At 44.7% G+C, this 19,962-nt stretch overlaps 1 protein-coding gene across 2 annotated transcripts in view; it reads left to right on the forward strand.

Annotated features, from left to right (window-relative positions):
- The window catches only part of HIPK3 (homeodomain interacting protein kinase 3), a 754,208-nt gene that overhangs the window by 667,754 nt on the left and 66,492 nt on the right, over positions 1-19,962 (forward strand). For both annotated transcript variants that reach the window (XM_069623579.1, XM_069623578.1), the window contains exon 14: positions 12,676-12,911. In XM_069623579.1, coding sequence (XP_069479680.1) covers positions 12,676-12,911 — 236 coding nt within the window. The remainder of the gene's footprint in view (positions 1-12,675; positions 12,912-19,962) is intronic.

Raw genomic sequence — 19,962 nt, forward strand, 5'->3', positions numbered from 1 at the left:
TTCTGGGCAGGTAAACCCTATTGGTGAGCTTTTACACTCATTCAGCTAAAAACAGTACCAATGCTTTTTATTTTTCAGAAGGGGGGAAACGCCTTTCAAAGTTAGTAAATCAACTTATATACTTTTTAAGAGGGGCAGAATGCAACTCAACGGTAAGCATATACTTAATGAGACTTTGTAACGTCTTGTTTCACAGAGATACAGTTCCAACACTAAATTCTTTAGCAAGCAAATATGTTTACACTTGTTATACTTCAAGGCAGAATCCTTCTCTTCTAAAGTCCTTCATTAATCTATAGCATGAGGTTTCTCAGATAGAAGAATGACCCCAGTGGTCTAGGTGCCAGCAGGAGGCAGCTCAGGATAGGTTTCAGTTGCAGGAAAGCCTCAGTTCCAGAGGATATATTCTTAAACAAGTGTTTGCTTCAGAGTTAGTGTTCAGGTACTTAACAGAAGGTTCCCTATGTGTTTCAGCGTTTAGTCCTGGGCAAGAGGTATGGACAAACTCCCACCCACATGAATTGCCAACTTAGCCTTACAGGATGCACACCAGATTTAGGGTATTACCCAAGCACACACAGTACATTGGGTAAAAATAACTACTTCTGGGTGGATGCCTTCAGGATACAGCAGCACAGGACCGAGTCCCTGGATTCTTGGTCTGGAGACGAAAGAACTGGACACTGGATGGGAACTTGCAGCAGTAGTCGTCGAAGGCTTTCAGCAAAGGTTTCTTCACGGATTATAGCTGCTCTGTGGATTTGGCACCTTTTTACTGCAGCCAGCTGAAGAACTAATATCACCTGTCGGATTCTCTTCGCTAATCTGGTCCAGCACTCTGGTGAGGGGACTGATTCAAATTGTGTCTTTGGAGATCCAGCAGAGTCCACCAAAGTTTCGGATGGATTTGGACTTCATAAGAACATGCACTACACTCAGGCTCGAGGTCCCAGGGTATTGGTGGTTTGCAGCCCAGCGGGGTTGCAGCACGTCATGGGATGGCTCAAAATGCAGGTCTTCTTGAGACTAGTGGATCTCGACCCTCTGGGTAGGCGTCATCTCATAAGGACCCCCAGGTCAATTGGAAGGAAGGGTTGTATCTGGCTCCAGTTATACAGCATTCTCCCTCCGGTCGCTGGAAATGCTAAAGCCATCTTTTCTTCATCTTCCTCTTTGGATTCAGATCCAGTGGTCGACTTGTCAGCAGTTTTCAGGATTGGAGAATTTATCAGGAACTACAGCATAACTTCTGAAAACTCTCCCTGCAGCTTACAGAAAGGGGTGGTCTGGCTGACCAATTGGGACAGCCAGCCCCCATGGCAACTTGGTTCCTTTCAGGCAAGGTGAAAGACACAGGGCTGCAGAGTTTTGAACTCCTCCCTCGCTTCCTGCCTTCTCAGACACTCTGGAGCCTTGCCAGGGAATCTAAAGGATTCCCACCGAAGGTCAACCATGGTTGTTACCGCCTAGAATGGCAGGGGAAGACCTTAGAAACAACAAGCAAAAAAGGAGGAGCCCACCATGTTGGCAGAATTGTGCCCCTGCTGTGCATTAAAGGGGCTGAATTAACAGCATGCGAGTAATAAGACTAATAAGTCACTAAGGTAAAACCACTGCCACCAGCCATTCAGGTAAACTTGCAATTGTAGCAAAAATGTTACTAGTTAGGTGGGATGTGCTGACTCACTATATACAATGTAAAGGGGTGGGAATCCCACTTTACTCCCTGGGAACAGTAGTTCACAAGAAATAGCATTAAAAGGAAGCCACTGCATTTAAAATTGTGTGCTGGCATAGTACACTATAGTCAGTCCAAAGTTCTAGGAAACTATAACTCTGATCATACACTATGGAGAGACATAAAAAGGTCACACAAAATGAGTAAAAGACTAGGTGAGAGGGCAACAAGATTCCCACTAATCTAGGGACAAGGTAAACTAATTACCAAGTTAATGAAAAAGGTTCTGGGGTTGACACAGGTCAGGAAGATTGATCAGAAATGGGAAAATCATATCCAACACAAACCTATCCAGGCCTCCCTGACTATGACTGTGTCCCTGTGAGTCCCAAACTGCCTCTCCAAATCACCCTGCCTACAAAGTGTAATTCACTGGGTGGTGACAGCTGGGTGTTATTTTAGAAGACTGCTGCAGTCATTTTGTGATCCGGGAACAAAAGGCTTGTATCCTGCAGATCACTGTTGAACAGACTGGATTCGGAATTCCATTGAAACAAGGCTGTGTTTCTCATACGTCCCGTACCCTTTCCTCCATCCTTGTGGGAATCCCCAACATGGGGACGGTACCAAAAACTTTGGCGGCAAACATTTTTGTTTCTCCTTTAAATTGAGTATAGCGTGCTGGGGTGTGTCCTTGGGAAGACCCCGCCGAGGTCCCGCCTCACTTCACTAATTTTTTCCACACAGACTGTGTCGGACCTGGCAGCCAGCACAAAGACTTTAGTTTTCCGCTTGCTGCCTGTTTTGTTTTTACAATCTTATTTATCTTTCTTCCCATGCCTCGCCTCCCCTGGCACCTGTCGGCTGCAGGAGGATTCACAAGATGTGCCTCATACGACTGCTCATTCCTGGTCTCGGACTGCCGTGCAATCTGTCTTGGGGCCCGACCACAGCTGGGACGCATATTTGGCTTGCAGCACTCGGTCACAGGGCATTGAAGAATCAGTTGTTGCGGTGGAGGGAAATCTTCCACACTTTTCCTCTGTCCCACCTTAAAGACTTAGTCTCCTGTCTCTCGTCAAGACAAGATAGGCCCTCTGTTCAGCACTGCTCCGCAGCGCAGTGACTCCTTCCCCCGGGGTTCCTGTGGATAGGGGCTCTTTGGATTCAGGTTCTGGCAGGTCTGAGGCCTCTAAGGCTACTGCCTCCTAAGCAAAGGGCCATGGGCTCTACCGGGCGCTCAGTGGGCAGACCTGAGGCCGTTTAGGCTACCGTCTCCCAAGTTTAGGGGCTCAGGGAGCAATCAAGTTTGTCCTCTTCTACCCCAAAGGGTAAGGGATTGTCGAGTGCCACCTCCAAGAGTTTGTCCTCCACACAATCCAGCACAGCTACTGGCATGGGTGCCGAGGGCGTCCAGTCAAGGCATTATGACTACTGGCCAGCCGGCTGAGGGCTCCGCCTACCAGTGTGGTCTCTGAGGTCGGCGCTTCTGCTTCGGTTGCAAGACCCAAGCTATTGCCTCTCATGTCTGAGGCTTCTTGTTGCTCTGGGCCTTCACGCCTTCCCTCCCAGGGTGTGGTGCAAGGTTTCAAAATGTCAGAGAGGCACGTGGTGAGCCCGTCAGGCCCGCAGCCATCTTGGATCCCTCTCGGGGTCTGCCCGTGCTTTGGCTAATGCAGTGGGCCTTACAAGAGGATCCCCAGTCCCCTTCCCTCTGGAAGCGACAGAAGATTGTATGGTACAGGCATTTGGTCGTCTCAGTGATACATCTACCCACCAATGCCGGATGGACTTCATTGATTCATGGTGTGTCACCCTTTCTCAACTCTCATGCTGGACTTCATTTGCATCTTGTGCTCATGGTGACTCTGAATCATGCTGTTCCCGTCTTCATCTTGTATCCTGACTTGCAACATTGTGTTACTACTGACTTCTGTAGTTGTATTCGCTCTCCCCTCTTGCTTCTCCACCTTTTGACTGCTTACTCTGTTCTCTCCGCCTCTCCCTTTCTCCCTTTCCCTATCTCCTCCCCTTACTTTCTTCTATGCACTTAATCTATTAGAATTGTCCCTGGCCCTAGTATGGTGGCAACCTTGTCTGTCTCCCCCCCCCCCTTACTTTTGTTTCCTCCCCCCCGCCCCTTTCCAGCACTATCTGAAATGTCAGACCTAGTATGATAGTCGCTTGTTTTGTTCCTCCCTTTCTGGATGTGTATTGTTTATTAATTTGTAATGCGCACCAGAAACAGAGGTATCAGGGTGCAGGGGACAGAGGGATACAAGAATTTTTTCAGCTTAAAGGTTACATATGCTATACAAGTATACAACAAATACCGAGTGGGTAACACTTGTTTAGGCTCAGTAGGTCAGCTATATACAGAAGGAGAACACATAATGAAAATTACATCATTTACAATGTGAATATACAGAGCAAATAACAGTTTGCAGTAATTTAATGCAGTTAGGTCTGTAGAGAGATGCTATAGTCCTTCCATGGACGGATAGGCTTTAGGTTAGTTGGTTAGTAGTCGTCGTCTCTTATCCATTTAGAGACGTTGACGTTCTATCTGAATTTGGGAAATGTTTGATCTGCCCTCAGGTGAGGAGGGAGGGAATTCCATAACTGCCCTGCTTTAACCGGGAAACTACTCCCTTCAGCATTAGTAAGTTTGAATCTAGGTACGATTAGGCAATCTAGGTTGGCAGACCTGGTGGTTTGGCTGGTTATTGATTCTGTCCATAAGGTACCGTGGGGCTGCATTATTGAGGCATTTATGAGTCAGCGACAACATTTTCAGCCGTATTTCATCGCTGACTGACAGCTATTTATTTTGGCTCCTTGCTTCCGAGATATCTCTTTTGGCGATACCCTGTGCCGATCTCGAGGCGTTATTTTGGAGAATTTGGATCTTGGTAATCGCGTGCTTACTGGCACCCAGGTATAGGGACTTGCAGTAGTCCAACTTGGACAAGATTAAGGCACGGGCTAGTGTGATACAGCTAACCGTGGATAGAAATGGTTTACCTGCCCTATTAAGTTTGCAAGTATATGCAGAAGCCGAAGCCATGACATTGACCTGTTTGGCGAAGGTAAGGGTCGAGTCAAGGTAGAATCCTAGAGTTTTAACCTCTTTGGCTACATTGATGAGGTTACCGTCTGTTAATGGAGGTATACTTGGGTCCAAGTTTGTTGAGGTTGAATGTGGGCCCCAGAATAAGCTCAGTTTTGTTGTGCTTCAAGCACAGACCATGGGCTGCCATCCATGCTTGAATGTTGAGGTACATTTTATTTACTAAGGCCAAATCCTTGTCATAATCCCTGGTAAGTAGTATCAGGATCTGGGTGTAGTCAGCATAATTGGTGTAGGAGACACCTAGATGGTCCAGATTATCGAATACGGGCTTAGTAAATATATTATACAGTGTGGGTGAGACATAGGAGCCCTGCGGCACACCACATGTAATGGGACTAGAATCTGCTGCTGCAAATGGTGAGAAGACTATCATAGTCCTGTTGCTCAAGAAGGATTGGATCTAGACTATGGCATCTTGGGGCGGCTGAGTCGAGGTGGTTGCACAATATTTTATGGTCTACCAGATCGAAGGCCGCAGAGAGGTCAAGGAGGAGTAGCAAGACAGTGCTCCCCTTGTGCTTGAGCTCGTCGATCTGGGTTTTAAGATCGATAAGTGCTTTTTCAGTTCTGTGTTTGGGTCTAAAACCAGATTGGTGGAGTCCCAGGAGCTGATTGGACTCTACGTAATCCTGAATCTGGAGATGGGCCACCCGATCTAATATTTTAAGTAAAAATGGTACAAGTCGTGATGGGCCTATAATATGTAGGGATGGATGGATGGATCTAGCGATTGTTTTTTTTAAGGAGAGGAAGGACCTAAGACTCCTTTAGATTACTAGGAATGGTACCTGATGCAAAAGAAGCATTGATAAGCTTGGTTATGAATTGCGAGAGGTCTCTTGCAGCATCTTTCATAATCTGGGCTATGCACTTGTCTCCCTGACAGACGTTTTTAATGAGAGGATGATTTTTTTCAAACTCTAGAATGGAGACTCTTGAGAAACTGAAACGTTTGAACATTTTCTCAAACGTGAGGATGTCGCTAAGGCACCCAAAGGTACCACTAAACCTGCAGGAGGCCCTATCCAAATGGTTCCTATTCTGCCAGCTCTCATCCAGCGCAATAATATGATTTATAATTCCTGTTACTGTACAGAATTAAGTGGCAGGGAGAGTCGTGTTTGGAAGTGATTTGAAAACTCCTGGAGTTGTCTAGTACCCCCACGTCTCCCAGCTAAAGGAAGCAGGAGCAAACAAGATTGGCCAGAGAGGATACACTAAGAGACTGTAAGTTTGAGGTTGAGGAGATTTCCAATACCTCCAGTCCACAGGAAGGGCCACCAGGAAAAATAAAGAGACAAAAGAGAAACCCCTTCCCCAGCTGAGGCTGAGTGGCCGGACCAACCAAACTCTGAAGAGACAGCTACTGGTTACAGAGAGCTGGAAGAAAACCCTCCCAGTGTTGGAGATCTGGATCTTATAGACCATCCTAAGCTGTAGACTTTACTTGCCGAAGGTGGACCCTCTAGGGCAGACTTCAGCAGAGGACAGAGTGTCCCTCTCTAGAAGGTCTGCACCAGCAGACCGCTTCCCAGCTGGCAGGGCAAGAGTCAGGGAAGCATAGGCTTTACTAGGAGGATGGCCTCCTCTACATTGAACCAACTGAGACCACCCCAAGGCACTACAGGAGACTGGTAGTGCCCCAGGAGGTGAGACAGAAGTTCTTACAGTTGGCTGAGATTCCTTTGGCTGGCCACTTGAGTTTCAAGAGGACCAAAATGGGGCTGATGTAGAGAAATTATGTAAGAGCTGCCACACTTTTCAGACTTCTGGCAAGAGTGGGTCCAAGAATGTGGCACCTTTAGTGCCGCTCCCTGTGGTGAGAGTCCCTTTTGAGAGGGTGGGGATTGACATTGTTGGTCCCCTAGACCTTCCAACTTCTTCAGGCAACCAGTTTATATTGGCTGTGATAGACAATGCTACCAGGTATCCGGAAGCCATACCTATGAGAACTGTTACTGCTCAGGCAGTGGCTAAGGCCTTCCTTGGTATCTTTACCAGGGTATGTTTTCCTAAGGAAGTCATCTCCGGGGATCACCTTTTATGTCGCACTACATGCAGACCGTGTGGAAGAACTGTGGCGTGATATACAAGTTCTCAGCAGCCTACCATCCCCAAACCAATGGGTTGGTGGAGAGGTTTAACTGAACTATGAGGAGTATGATGGGTGCTTTAGAGGAACCCCTTAGAAGAGAGTGGGACTCTTTGCTTATAGAGAAAACCCTCAAGCAGAGGTTGGGTTCAGCACCTTCAAACTTCTCTATGGTCATTCAGTCAGAGGCCCTCTGGCCCTGATCAAGGAAGGGTTGGAGAGTGCTCCTTCCCTACAGCCAGTGTGATTTGTGGTAGGACTCAAAGAGGATTGCACTCATGATGACAGAATATTCAGATAACCTGAAAGCAGGTCAGGCTCTGTTCAAACATTGGCATGACCAGAAGTCCAACATGGTGGAGTTTACTCCAGACCAGCTTGTTTTGGTCATGGTACCTACAAGTCAGAGGAACTTACAAGACAAATAGATTTGCCCCTTCAAGAAACTTGGAGAGGTCAATTATTTACTAGGGTTTTTCACACTAACCGTCTGAAGGCTTATGTTGCTAGACCAGAACTAGGAGCTTTGCTTCTAGCCTTTGATCAAGAGGAGGAGGAGAGTGAGCCTCTCTCTGATCTCCTCAGGGGACAACCCTCAGATGAGAAAATTGAAGGAGTAAAACTCTTCAGATTTGACTGCAAAAACAGGAGCGCAAGGCTCTGTTGAATCAGTCTGCCTCCCTGTTCTCACTGACACCAGACTTGACCCCTTGGGGCAAGAACGATATTCTCACTGGTGACAGTCTCCCTGTCAAAAGCAGGGGTTACAGAATGTCAGATCATGCAAGATCCCACATAAAGGAAGAGGTCAAGAAGATGCTTGATCTTGGGGTTATTGAGCCATCTACAAGTCCATGGGCTAGTCTGGTTGTTCTAGTGCCAAAAGCAGGATCCAAGGAATTGAGATTCTGTCTGGACTATAGAGCTATTAATGCAGTCACCATGACGGATGCCCATCATTTGCCTAGGACAGATGAACTGGTACACAAACTTGGTTCAGACAAAGTTCCTCAGCCTAATGCACCTGCTACATTTCAGAGGATGGTGAATCAAGTTCTGAATGGGTTAGAGGACTTCTGCATGGCATACTTGGATGACATTGCAGTGTTCAGCCCCACTTGGAAAGAGCATCTTCACCACTTAGGATATGTTTTGCAGGCTCTGGAAAAGGCCCATCTGACCATAATGGCTAGTAAATGTCAACCTTGGATATGAGATAGGAGGGGGTGAAATAAGGCCTTTTCCTAGCAAAGTACAAGCTGTGCAAGAATGGGCAACCCCTACTACTCCGACCCAAGTGAGAGCCTTGCTAGTTCTCACTGTCTACTACAGGAACTTCATAGAGAACTCTGGGACCGTAGCTTCTACCTTGAATGTTAGCTCCTCACTCAAATTCCCCAAGAAGATCGGGTGGAATGAGGAGTGCACTAAGGCGTTTGAAGGACTGAAGAAAGCCCTTTGTCAAGTTTGTCTTGAGAACTCCTGACTACAGCCAATCCTTCATTGTACAAACAGATGCTTCTAATGCAGTGATAGGTGTAGTTTTGAGTCATCTGAATGAGAAATGCAGGTTACACCCTATCTGCTCCATCAGTAGGAAACTGAAGGACCGTGAGACAAGGTGGGCAACTATTGAACGTCAATGTTTTGCCATTGTGTGGTCTCTGAAGAAGTTTAGGCTATACTTGTATGGTTCTAATTTCATTATTCAGAAAGACCACCAACCTTTGAGATGGTTAATGCAGATGAGGGGGGGGAAATCCGAAATTGTTAAGGTGGTCAATCAGCCTCCAATGGTTTGATTTTACCATAGAACACAGGTCAGGGTGTAATCACCAAAATGCTGATGGTTTCACCAGAAGGTATGACCGACTGGATTAGGAGATTCATCCAGGAGTGGATTAAATCATCCTGTCCCTTAGTCTGAGGGGGAGGAGGGGTGGCAGGGTTGAGAGGTGTGAGTGTTGGGGAGAAAGTTCATTCTGTGCTAATTCCCTTCCACTTTAGAGACCCCCCAGCTCTTTTGCTTGACTTTTGGACTGTACATTTTTAACCCTGGAGTGAAGGAGCCCTTTTTCTCACTCTCGTGTTTTGACCTGATTTGGATTATGTGTTTCCTTGGTTTTTGGAGTCTGACAAACTCCATAGGAATCCACTTTTTGTTTGGTAGCACACAGCACCTTCAGTGCAGTGTCACAGATAAATGCTTTAGGTTTCTCTTAAGGTTTAAATACCTTTTCTTGTGTGAACTACTGTTCCCAAGAATAGTAAAGTGAAATTGACTTTACTTTTTCGCTTTGTAGGTCCAGCCCAACCCATCCAAGTGGAGTACTGGGGGGATCGTTACGTAGTAGCCCCTTTTTTACTTCTTACTCGTGTAACATTTTTTATGTTACCCTCAATACTTTAAATGGGTGGTGGCAGTGGGTTAATAAGTTTAATAAAGGTGAGATGTGGTGTCTTGTAACCAGCCCTGGAATTAGTACAGGATACTGGTAATTAATGTAAAAATGTATTTTTATGTATTTCAAAATGCTTTTGTTATAATTAAAGTGAATTCATTGAATAAGTGATAAGAATTGTTGGTTGGTATTTATAAAAAGACAACACAGAATAATAGAGATCACCCCTCTCTTCCACTGGTCCATTGTGTATTCTTATTTGTTATCCTCCTGATTGCGTTACACAGTTCCACTTTAATGGTTCTGAATTTGTTACTTCGTCAATTTCACTGGAAGTAGTTTCTATTGTTGGATAATGATGCCCCGGTAGCCTTTGGGTATCCCCTTTTATCCCGTAACCTCTGTGTTTGGAGGGGACACCTTCAGGCTCGGCCTTTGCTCTGGTTCTCTTTTGGGTCTCCTGTGCTTCTCCTGCTCGTCTGTATCTCACACTCAATGTGCCTACTTGTGATGACCACGTATAACTGCGGGTCGCAAGACGCCTTTAAGAATCCTGTACTGGGTGGTTTCGACATTGTTTGACGGGCAGTCCGCCAACAGCAGGTTTGTTGTGGTCCCGCCACCACCGGTGTACTGTTTCGTTTCTCATCTAGTTCCTACTTCTTTGGAATGCCGGAATGCTCCCGCTTCGCAACGTTGGTCAGAACTGCTCCGAAAGTCGCTGGCTCTGCGGCTCTCTGGTTCCGCCACCTTCATGCATAGCCTCGCAAGGGGGCTTCCTCTGCTTATGGTCTTCTCTCTCGGTTCTGACTGCACCTTGGCTCAGCGTGCTCTTCCCTACCAGCCTCCTCATATCCTCTTAAAGAGACTGTAAGGGAGTTTTTCTAAAGTCCACCTGTGGTAGTTCTTGATAAAACGGTCCCCTTGGTATATAAAGTCCCACCTTCTAGTATAAGTCTATACCACTCAAGGTTTTGGTAGTATGGCAGAGCAGCCAGGCTTATCCTACGAGCAAGCTGTGAGCTGTTGGGTCAATAAAGAGAAGTAAGAGTTTACATAGTAAAACGTATGAATTCAATTCATAGTTAAGTAAAACCACTGTTGTAGTAACCCAAAATATTTAGTTGTAGGAATGAAATGTATGAACAACACCAACAATGGCAGGGTAGTACTTTTCAAGATTTGTAATACTTCTCAGAGGCTTTAAGGCTTTTGCAGTCCGCCCCTATCTAGGTATTATTTCTTCAAAGTCTGATTGGAGGGAAAGCAGGTAAGGCAAAGGTGTAGGTAGAAAAGGCAATGTTCCAGAAGATTCTTCAGTTATAAGGAAGTATCAAGCTTGTATTGATCAAAAAGGGTTCAGGGACCTCATGAAAGGCTCCCTGTATGTGCACAAGTGCTGGGCCAGGGCGAACGTGTATGGGCGAACACCCAAACACTGGATTCAGCACTGCAACAACAAACGAGCGATGGAAGGACTCAAGGTAAGTATTACCCAGAGTCTCACAGTACCTAAGGACTGATGAAGATGAAAAAGCTCGACGCCTTCACGATGCAGCAGCGGTAGTCCCGTTCTCCTGTTCCTTTGTTGTGGTGACGAAAGGAGGGACTTTTGACTAGATTTCGCAGCATCAGTCGAAAGTGGGGACTCCCAGCAAAGGTTTCTTTGTCAGGACAGCAGTGGTCACTTTAGCATGTTTCACTGTTAGAGGTGGGCCAGCCTATCGAGGCCCAGCCCGGCCTCGGCTCAACGGGGGCTCCAGCCCCACCCTTGTTTCGGGCTGGTTCCCCTGGACACCACGGGCCCCACCATGGCTGCCCAGTGTCCAAGAAAGGCCAAGGGGGAAAAAAAGCAGCATAGCTGCGTGCAGGCCCGCCCGCCCGCCCGGCCATACACCACCCTTACTCATGGTTCCTGTCCTGCCCCCAGACAACATGATTGGCTGGGGGCAGAACGGAGAGTCACCCTCAGCAGCTACGACAGAGGTAGGCCTGTTCCCCCACTCCCCACCATATCTTTTTTTTTTCATAGGCATTTCTTTTTTTCCATTTTGCCAACTCTCTGCTGGCAAAATAGAAAGAAATTCCCAAATATTATTTTATTAAATCTGGCCCTAATGACAGCTCGGGGTGCCAAGAGGGCACCACGGATGCATTTATTTTCTCTTTTTTCTGCATTTCTTTCTGTATTGCCTGCAGCACGGCCAATATTGAAAGAAATGCACAAAACTGGGGGGAAAAAAATGCGCCCCTGTTGGGGGTTCGCCAGGGCAGTGTTTATTTATTTTGGGGAGCCAGGGATTTAATGGGCTTGGCTTGTGGTGGGCTCCTAGAGTGTAATGCGTGTGCGAAAATGAGCTAAAAAACATGGTACCGGTGCACAGCCATTTTGGACATTCACTTCCAAACCGCAATAAAAGCCTGCGTTTCTGTGAGCTCCATTAGAAGGCGGACATGGATTCTGCAATGGTTGCAAGATTATATTATGAAACAGATGAGCACACTATGAGGGATAGTTGTCGTATTGTTTGCTAAAGGACGAGCCAAGAAGAGAGTCGGAGCTGTGCAGGTGCAGTGATGAGGGGTCCTGGGAACGAGCGTGCAGGAGACAAGCTGGATTTTTCCACTGTTTGCCTCCCATGCTTGCTGACTGTTCTTCGGCTGGGGACGGTTCTGCAACCTAGAAGAGGCGGGGATTTTTCCCCCAACAGAGGAGAGCTATCCTGATGGTAGACAGAGAATTGGAAAAACGGATGATGAAGTCTCGCTGAGGGAGAACGCTCCGCTCCAGACCCCGTTAGCACGTGTGTTCTCTCTGCCTACCTGCCTCGGGACTGGGTAGTGGTTCAGATGAAGTTTTCTCCTTCAACTGCACTAATGGTAATATAGACCTTGTTTGTAGCCATCTTTGTCTCTGTGTCTATGTATAACCAAGTGTATTTTTACTCCAATAATTATTTGTATGCTTACCCTTTGTATGAATAAAAGCTGTCAACTTCTCAAGCCACTGCTTGCTTCCCTAACATGTTAAAGTCCTGCTCACCATTTATTCACCTACCCATGCCCTATCTTTGCCATATTCTAATGTCTCTAGTGAGTAAACAAAAATCTGTTAAGACCCTGGCCGACCACATTTCACCACTGCTGTTCCGGCTATAATGGCTCCAGCAACTATTGATGGCTCGCAACGTTTGTTAGCACAATTCCTGTGCAACAGCTCTTTAGCACTGCCTGTCAGTGCTGTTCCAACACTTGCTCATAGCGCAGTAATCTCAGAAGCTGGAGTCTGAATGCTTCCTCATTACAGTACACCAAAATTAAATGTTTTTCCATCAGGGATTAAATATGAACACTGGATTTTGTTTTTTAGTATGTCAGAAGATGAGCCTGAGAGCGGCTGTGATACCGTGGATGGCTCTCCAACCTCTGATTCGTCAGGACATGACAGCCCGTTCGTAGAAAGCAGCTTTGTGGAAGACACCAATCAAAACACAGAAACACAGTCCTCGAATAACTCAGAAACCAAACCAGCTATATGTACTGTAGTTGTACCACCATTGCGAATAGAAACTGATAGTCTGAATTCCCATCAGCTGTCTAATACAGGTAAGCCTTTCTTTATAGACTTGGCAACGTCTTGTACAAGCTCATGAAAAGGTTAATGTCTTGAAAGCAAAATGATTCATTAAACCTCTGCATTTTTTTGTTTAGTGTAACTATTGTAAAACTAAGATTGTATTTTCTTAACACTATAGATGGACATTTCACAGTGCTCCAGGCACACACAATGGTTTTCTTAAGACCAATTTATGTACAAATGCTCTTTACGCCTTTTCTGTAATTCTCTGTTCTGAAATGCATCTTTTCTCTGCAATCATATTTGTGTTGTAACAATTTTATTTCAGAGACATGTGCCATAAAAGCACATTTAAAACAATACAAAAACATTAACAGTTCCTCAATATACCAAATGAAAATTATATATCTATATAAAATATCTTCATTTTGTAAATTAAACAAAATTGTCCCTGTTTTTAATGTATCCACGGAGCATTGACCTGCTCTGCTGGGGATCTAAGCCTGTGTACAAAGTGCAGTTCTCCTGCAACATGCCACGCAAAAACGAGTTTGTGCAAGGTCTGCATTGTCTGAAACACGTGTTCATAAGTATTGGCAAGTGCCTTCACAAAATACAAAATAGAATAAAGTGCATTAGCATTTTTATTGCTCTTGAACCATATGGACGTAATCGCACTGGAGCGTCACAGCCATTACATTTTACTTTCTGGTTACCATGTGTAGTCTACAACAGGTTAGGACAATAGGGTGTGTTGGGAAATAAAATCCTCTGTCTGACCCTCTGCTGTCTTCAAAATATTTGATACAATAAACCTTAATCTTTTATTACATGCTTAATGCCGGAGACCTGTCTCTAAGTGCGGGACTGAGATTCCAACCTGTGTTGCTCTGCATTGTCGTGCTTCCAGGACAAACGCGTTGCCCCTGAACTATCATCCCGGCCCCTTAATATTAGTCTTACCCTGGACCAGTATTGCTTTAGCATGACCAAAACGGTCCTCTCACCCAACTGCTTGCAACACACTCTTTATATAGAGCAGCCGGTTGACTTTATTATTAAGGCCAAAGTAAATAATATTTCGAATGGATTGTGTCCTCTCACTGGTTTCTCATCTGATATCTTCATTTTCAGCTTTAGCTGCTTCAGAAAAAAGTTTATCTCGGCAGAGGGCGCTGTGCATCGAGACTGTCGACTCAATGTCCCGCAAGGGCTTCGATCTCGGCTGTCGTAATCGTCGAGTACATATAGCACACGCACCGCCCGCTGGCTTCAGTTCTGTTTTTCCGCGATTGCTTCGAGATTAACAGCGTGCTTCAGTTTTCTTCGAAAAAGTATCCAATGGCCTAGTCTTCAGCTCTGAATACTCTAAAGACGGGCTTCAAAAAGTCTATAAAATGCAGTGCCAAGATGTCGATCATGGACCCGCATAAGATATGCCACTGGTGCCTGGGCGTCGAGCATATAACCTACAACTGTCGATCCTGTCCACTCCTTCTAAATTTGGGTCATCCCATGAGTTGAGAGATTCATCTCCTCACAAAAAAAAATCAAGTAAACAATCCCACTCGAGAAGCAGACACTCCTAGTCTTACATTTTTTTTTAAGAGAATGCACTGATCACCACCTTCTTCCTCGTCTTCCTCAGAAAGGAGCGTAGTCAGCCCAACTAAATCTTCGCCCCAAGAGGAAAATGTGCAAAATCTTCAAGGATCAGGCCCGACCTCTACGAAGCATAAGAAAAGTAGCCTTGCTACAGTCGAAGACGGGTATGATACCAAAGCGAAAACCTGTGCGCCCTCGACCCTCTGTCATAAGCCTAAGACTTCTCGAGAGTCTTTGAGTACTGAATGAGAAATCGTTGAAGATGACTTGCAAAGTCCCTCAAAGCACAAGACAAAAGTCAAGCCATTGACGCCACTAATGTTGACACAAAAAACATTGACGCTGATTGTACATTCTTCGACTTCATTGCATCAAAAAAGCAAGGATAAGGTTTTTAAACCTTTACCAAAAAAGGATTTGTTCAGGTCCTTGACTTCAATATATGATGGCTATGAAACCTCCTGATACCCCTCCATGGGGTCTACAATTGGATACCCCTAGTATTCAGAAAAATCCTAATTTATATGAATGCTTTATTTCCGAAGAGACCAGGGTTAGGGAACTACATGACACCCTACAGTCAGCTAGTGAGGTAGACTCCTCCCCAGAACTAGATTTTGGGAAACCGGACCCGGCTGATCATGCAGATGCATCCTACAGACACCTAGTGTCCGGAGTGGTGGAATTCTTGGTATGGAGTAGACCAGCTCGTGCATTTGAACAGGGCGGCTTGACTGACATATTGGACAAGGGTCTTCAATATGACCCCATTTTACCATTCAATGTGGCAGTGCAAAAAAGGGTTGCGACCAAATGGGAGGCTCCAGGGTCCAGCCTGGCAGTAAACAAAAATGTGACCAAAAAATACAGGCCATCCAGTAGTGACCCTGGCTACCTGTCAAATCCTTTTCCAGCAAGCCTTGTAGTACAAGCAGCCACATCTGCCTCCAAGCAAGCTGCATACCCAACCATACCCCCTGATAGGGATAACAGACGCATTGACTCCTGGGCAAAGAAATTATTTTCGGCTAGCAGCATGCCTTTAAAGTCTGCTAATTCCACATGTGTCCTGACAAAATTTAGATTCACCCTGTGGGACTGCATAGCGTTGGCAGCTGATCACATCCCTGAGAGTGGGGAAGAAGACTGCTTCATGAACCTGATCAGGCATGGCAAAGAGGCCATGTGAGTCTCTGCAATCGGGTCTTGTTAGGACATATTTTTTTTTAAGTCCAACCATTCAACTGAGGCAGTAAAATACTCCACTCTTCCTTTAAGGCTGTACCACCTGACTTCATGATAGCGTAGACTTAGCAGCCAGGCTTATTTTAGACAGGAGAGAGGGCTGTAGAATCACTACACATGAAATTGTAATACAAATTGTCCAAAGAAACACATGCACTATGTATTGTAAAAATAAATTATTTATTTAAATACTCGTAGGCCAGATAAATTTAGGGGTACATAAGTACTATCTCACATTATGTAATCAGAATTATAAAAACACACTATGCTTGAAGGTTCACAGACCAAAGCATGTAACCTTATTTGGAACGCCTAACAGTACTTCTAGGGAAGTCAAAACCTTTTCATACACATTCAGTATAGTGTAGGGAAGGAGCCAAGTACCCCCACCTCAACCACTTCGCCCATATTGCCAGTATGTTGGGAGCCAGAGTGTGCGACAAGTGCAGTACCAGTAAGAATACAGATACCAAAGAGAATCCTGGAAGCAAGGTTCCCATTGAGAAAACCATACCTACATACAAGGAAAATATGATGGCCATTTCATTGAAATCCCAGAAGAAGCAGAGCAAATGACTGGCCAAGATGAATGGTGACGTCATGCAGAGTCGAGCTGATGTACATAGAAGAGATGCAGGGACAAGAGAATGGATACATTCTATAAGGCATCAAGAAAGTATCAAGGATAGCAGAGCTGGGCTAGAAAAAGAAGGCCTCTTTTCCAATGTGTCACAGTAAGAAAACAAATTATAAAATGAATCTCAGAAAGGCGAGGTTGGATGAGCCATGAAGCCAAGCCAAGGTCTTATCAGGCATGAGTAAGCAGACATTGGATACAAATCGTGTGAAAGAACAAACGTGGAAGACGCCAGAGATCTATTAGAAAATAGTATTTTGAATACACGAGCGGCTCGATTCTGTGGTCTTCAGTCACGTGGAAGGATGAAGTTGGACGAACAAGGTGGTCACACCTACGCATGAGTGCAGAGCGTGCCTTCACTCCCTAAATTCTCCAGAGTTAAGAACACTCCCATGGACAAGTTCAAAGTCTTAATTGGCAGCAGGCCACTGAGGTGATGATAGATGCATATGCTAATTGGTGGGAAGCTGGGGTCAAGATGAGCTCACCAGCACCTGGGAGCCCAGCCTGCATGCTGCTAGACATAGGTGGAAAAGTACTGACGAAGGTCAGAATACCAACCAATTGTAGGGGACCACGTAATCAAGGGTCCTCTAGTTTGTGTAGCCAATAGGACTTTGTGTATTTAGTGACGTTCATAGTGACCTGTTTAAGGGGAGGGCTTAGTTGCCCCACCTGATGTTAAGAAACCAATTACTTTCACTCACTATCACATGCTAGTATAGAACGTATACTCAGATATTCCCTTATACCCAATCACTTTCTTCAATAGGTTTGTAGTTTGCCACATAGGATGACGTTAGTAATACGTAGGTTGACGTCACCTATGGCGATTATTTTTTTTTTGTTGCTATAATAGAATGTTTTTTTTTAAGATGCATTGAGCGAATTTGCACTGAGACATCAGTTGATGTCCGTTGTTCTACTCCCTGTTTTAGATAATTGATATTAAAACAGTTATCCTTTTTGCCAACTACCTGAGTCGTTTAGATTATTGATGTATGAATAAACTCTGCATCACATCCATCTCAAAGGTTTTGCTATTCATCTTAAGGAGCTGGAAGTCACCCAGTTCAATAGGTCACACATGTTCCTGGGGGAGTTAAAACCAATGGTTACTTTCACAATTACATTCAGTAATGCCAGGGCACTAGACCCTACCAGTTGTACAATGATTCTCGGTAACAAATCACATAATCAGTCAACTTGACAGGATACATTTTGTGACTAGTGGAACACTTATTCCAGGTGCAGTAAAAACCTATAACTACTTTTGTGATGGCACACAGTTATACTAGGTGAGTAAAACCTAACGGTGTAATATTCAATTACAGGTGCTTTTGAGATCAGTTAAACACAGATTGAGATGAGCAGGAACTCTTGTAACTTATTTTTGGATGGCACACAGCTAACATATACTTGTTTTACCTCACAATGAAGTCCAGATTGGATCCTTTCCAGCTATACAAGTACCGTTATGGGTGATTTATGAGGGACAGTTAGAAGCAAAGACTCTTTTTGTGTCTGTCCAAACAGCACAGGAAAGACTTATTCTGGACAGGCTAGCAGCAAGTCGGGGGAAGCAAGACCCAGTTAGGGGACACCCATACAATTATCCCAACAGGAATAATCTGGTGAAACCAACACATTACTTTTGGGAAGAGGCACAACCTAATGACAGGTGAGTCATTTTTTTTTTGGTTTCAAACTAAAAAGAAAAAAAGCTGCATACACAATTTTTAGTATAAATGAAACCTTTAACATTTACTCCATTAAAAAATCAAATAATCCAAGAGTCGGCCTTCCATCATTCTCAACTTTCAATCAATAATATCCCATTCTTCCCATTCCCTCTCAAGCGCCAAATCCCATGTAAAACTGGTGCCTGGGTTATACGCCTATTTTTCCTCTCCTCCATTTTTTGGCCAGTCATCGCATTTATACATTTCAACATTGCCAGGGTAGGTCCTTTTTGATGATCAGTCAGGATCCAGTCCCAGTAGTCTTCAGAACTAAGTTTCCCCTCCTAAACGCTCCCATATTGGCTGCTCGTTCCAGGTTAAGATTTTCACAAACCATAGCTATATGGTAGAGAGATTCTACCACTTCGTTTTTATTACACAATCGGCAGCTATTGATTCCTATCTCTTAGGTTGACGCCTAAATTGGATTTCCCTTGTTGGCATAATATTGATTCTACAGCGAAGAAGTAAATCTCTGTAAAATGAGAAGGGAAACTTGCCTAGGTATACTGGGGGTTCATTTAAACCTCTCTTTTCTATACACCATTTAAATGAATCTGGTAAAACGGGCCTTGCTTCAGTGGTTTGGATCCAATCGGCTCTTTCCAGGCGGTATTTCAACTTCAACAGGTTTTCCTTCAACAAAGCTAAATCCACCTCCAAGAGTTGTAGGACCTCCATCGTATCCACATACCATTTTGCCAACATGTTTTCCTTGGGATCCCCTTCTAGGCATAATATGGAATAGGAGCTGATGGGTTTTTGCATAATGCATTTTCTTAAGAAAGGCATTTCCCTCCACAAAACAATGGCTGTCATTGATGATAATCGCAATTCATTGCAGATTTTTGCTGTCGATAAACAAGTTGTGAGCCTTAGAATTTTCTGGCAAAAATGGCCTTCCATTTGTGGCCATATTTTTTTGATTAGGTTCGGAAGAGTCTCTGCTCCATAGGTGAGAACCTGTATAACCTTTTGACGGTAGAACCTTAAGATCGGTAGTATAGAAAAGGCCCCATAGCGTCTGAGGATGGCAATTCCTTTATTCGTAAGGGCTAAAGCTTTTAATTTCAGCCAAGATGCATGAGTGCATTCAGTAGTATTTCTATTAATTTTCACTCCCAAATAAGTAATTGCATCTACAACCTCTATACGCAAGTAAACGACCTTGCAAGCAAACGCTGTTGCCTTACTTTTCCTATCTGATGACATAATCATAATCTGGGACTTTCCTGCATTCATTTTCATACCATTGATGTTTAGGTAGTCCTTAAAGGCAACTATTCTCCTTTGCATACCAATTTCAGTTAATTTTTTTTAAAAAACTGCTGTCGTCTGCATATAGTAGCCATGCTAACTCAATTCCGTTCATTTTAGGTGGAAAGGCGCACATAGTATTTTGTGAGATACCCAGATCAGATATGTACATACAGAATAGAATGGGAGCCAGCGCACACCCTTGTTTTAGGCCGCTGAAGGTCCAGATTTCCCTAGACAGACGACCATCGGGGCCCAGTCTGACCCAAATAGATGTTCCAGAATATAACGCTTGGATTGCCTCTGTGTCAATTGGGCAGTCCCAAGCCTTCAATTTCTCCCACAGACTGTTTTGATCTACTCCGTCAAATGCTTGGTGCAGGTCTAGGAAAGTCAAAAAGATTATAGTATTATTAACAAGGGCTCTCCATTTGAGTAGGTTCAAGATAAAGAGATTCAACTGCCCCCCACCCCCCTTTAGAAAGCCTGCCTGTCTGGGGTCCTAGATTCCCTTGGCGAGGGCCCACTTGTTTAGGTCCCGGAGTATTAGTGAGGCTAAAAGCTTTCCCAGAGAATCCAGAAGGGTGATAG

The sequence above is a fragment of the Ambystoma mexicanum genome, chromosome 11 (assembly GCF_040938575.1).
Source record: "Ambystoma mexicanum isolate Mex_15411 chromosome 11, UKY_AmexF1_1, whole genome shotgun sequence".
NCBI classification, from domain to species: domain Eukaryota; kingdom Metazoa; phylum Chordata; class Amphibia; order Caudata; family Ambystomatidae; genus Ambystoma; species Ambystoma mexicanum.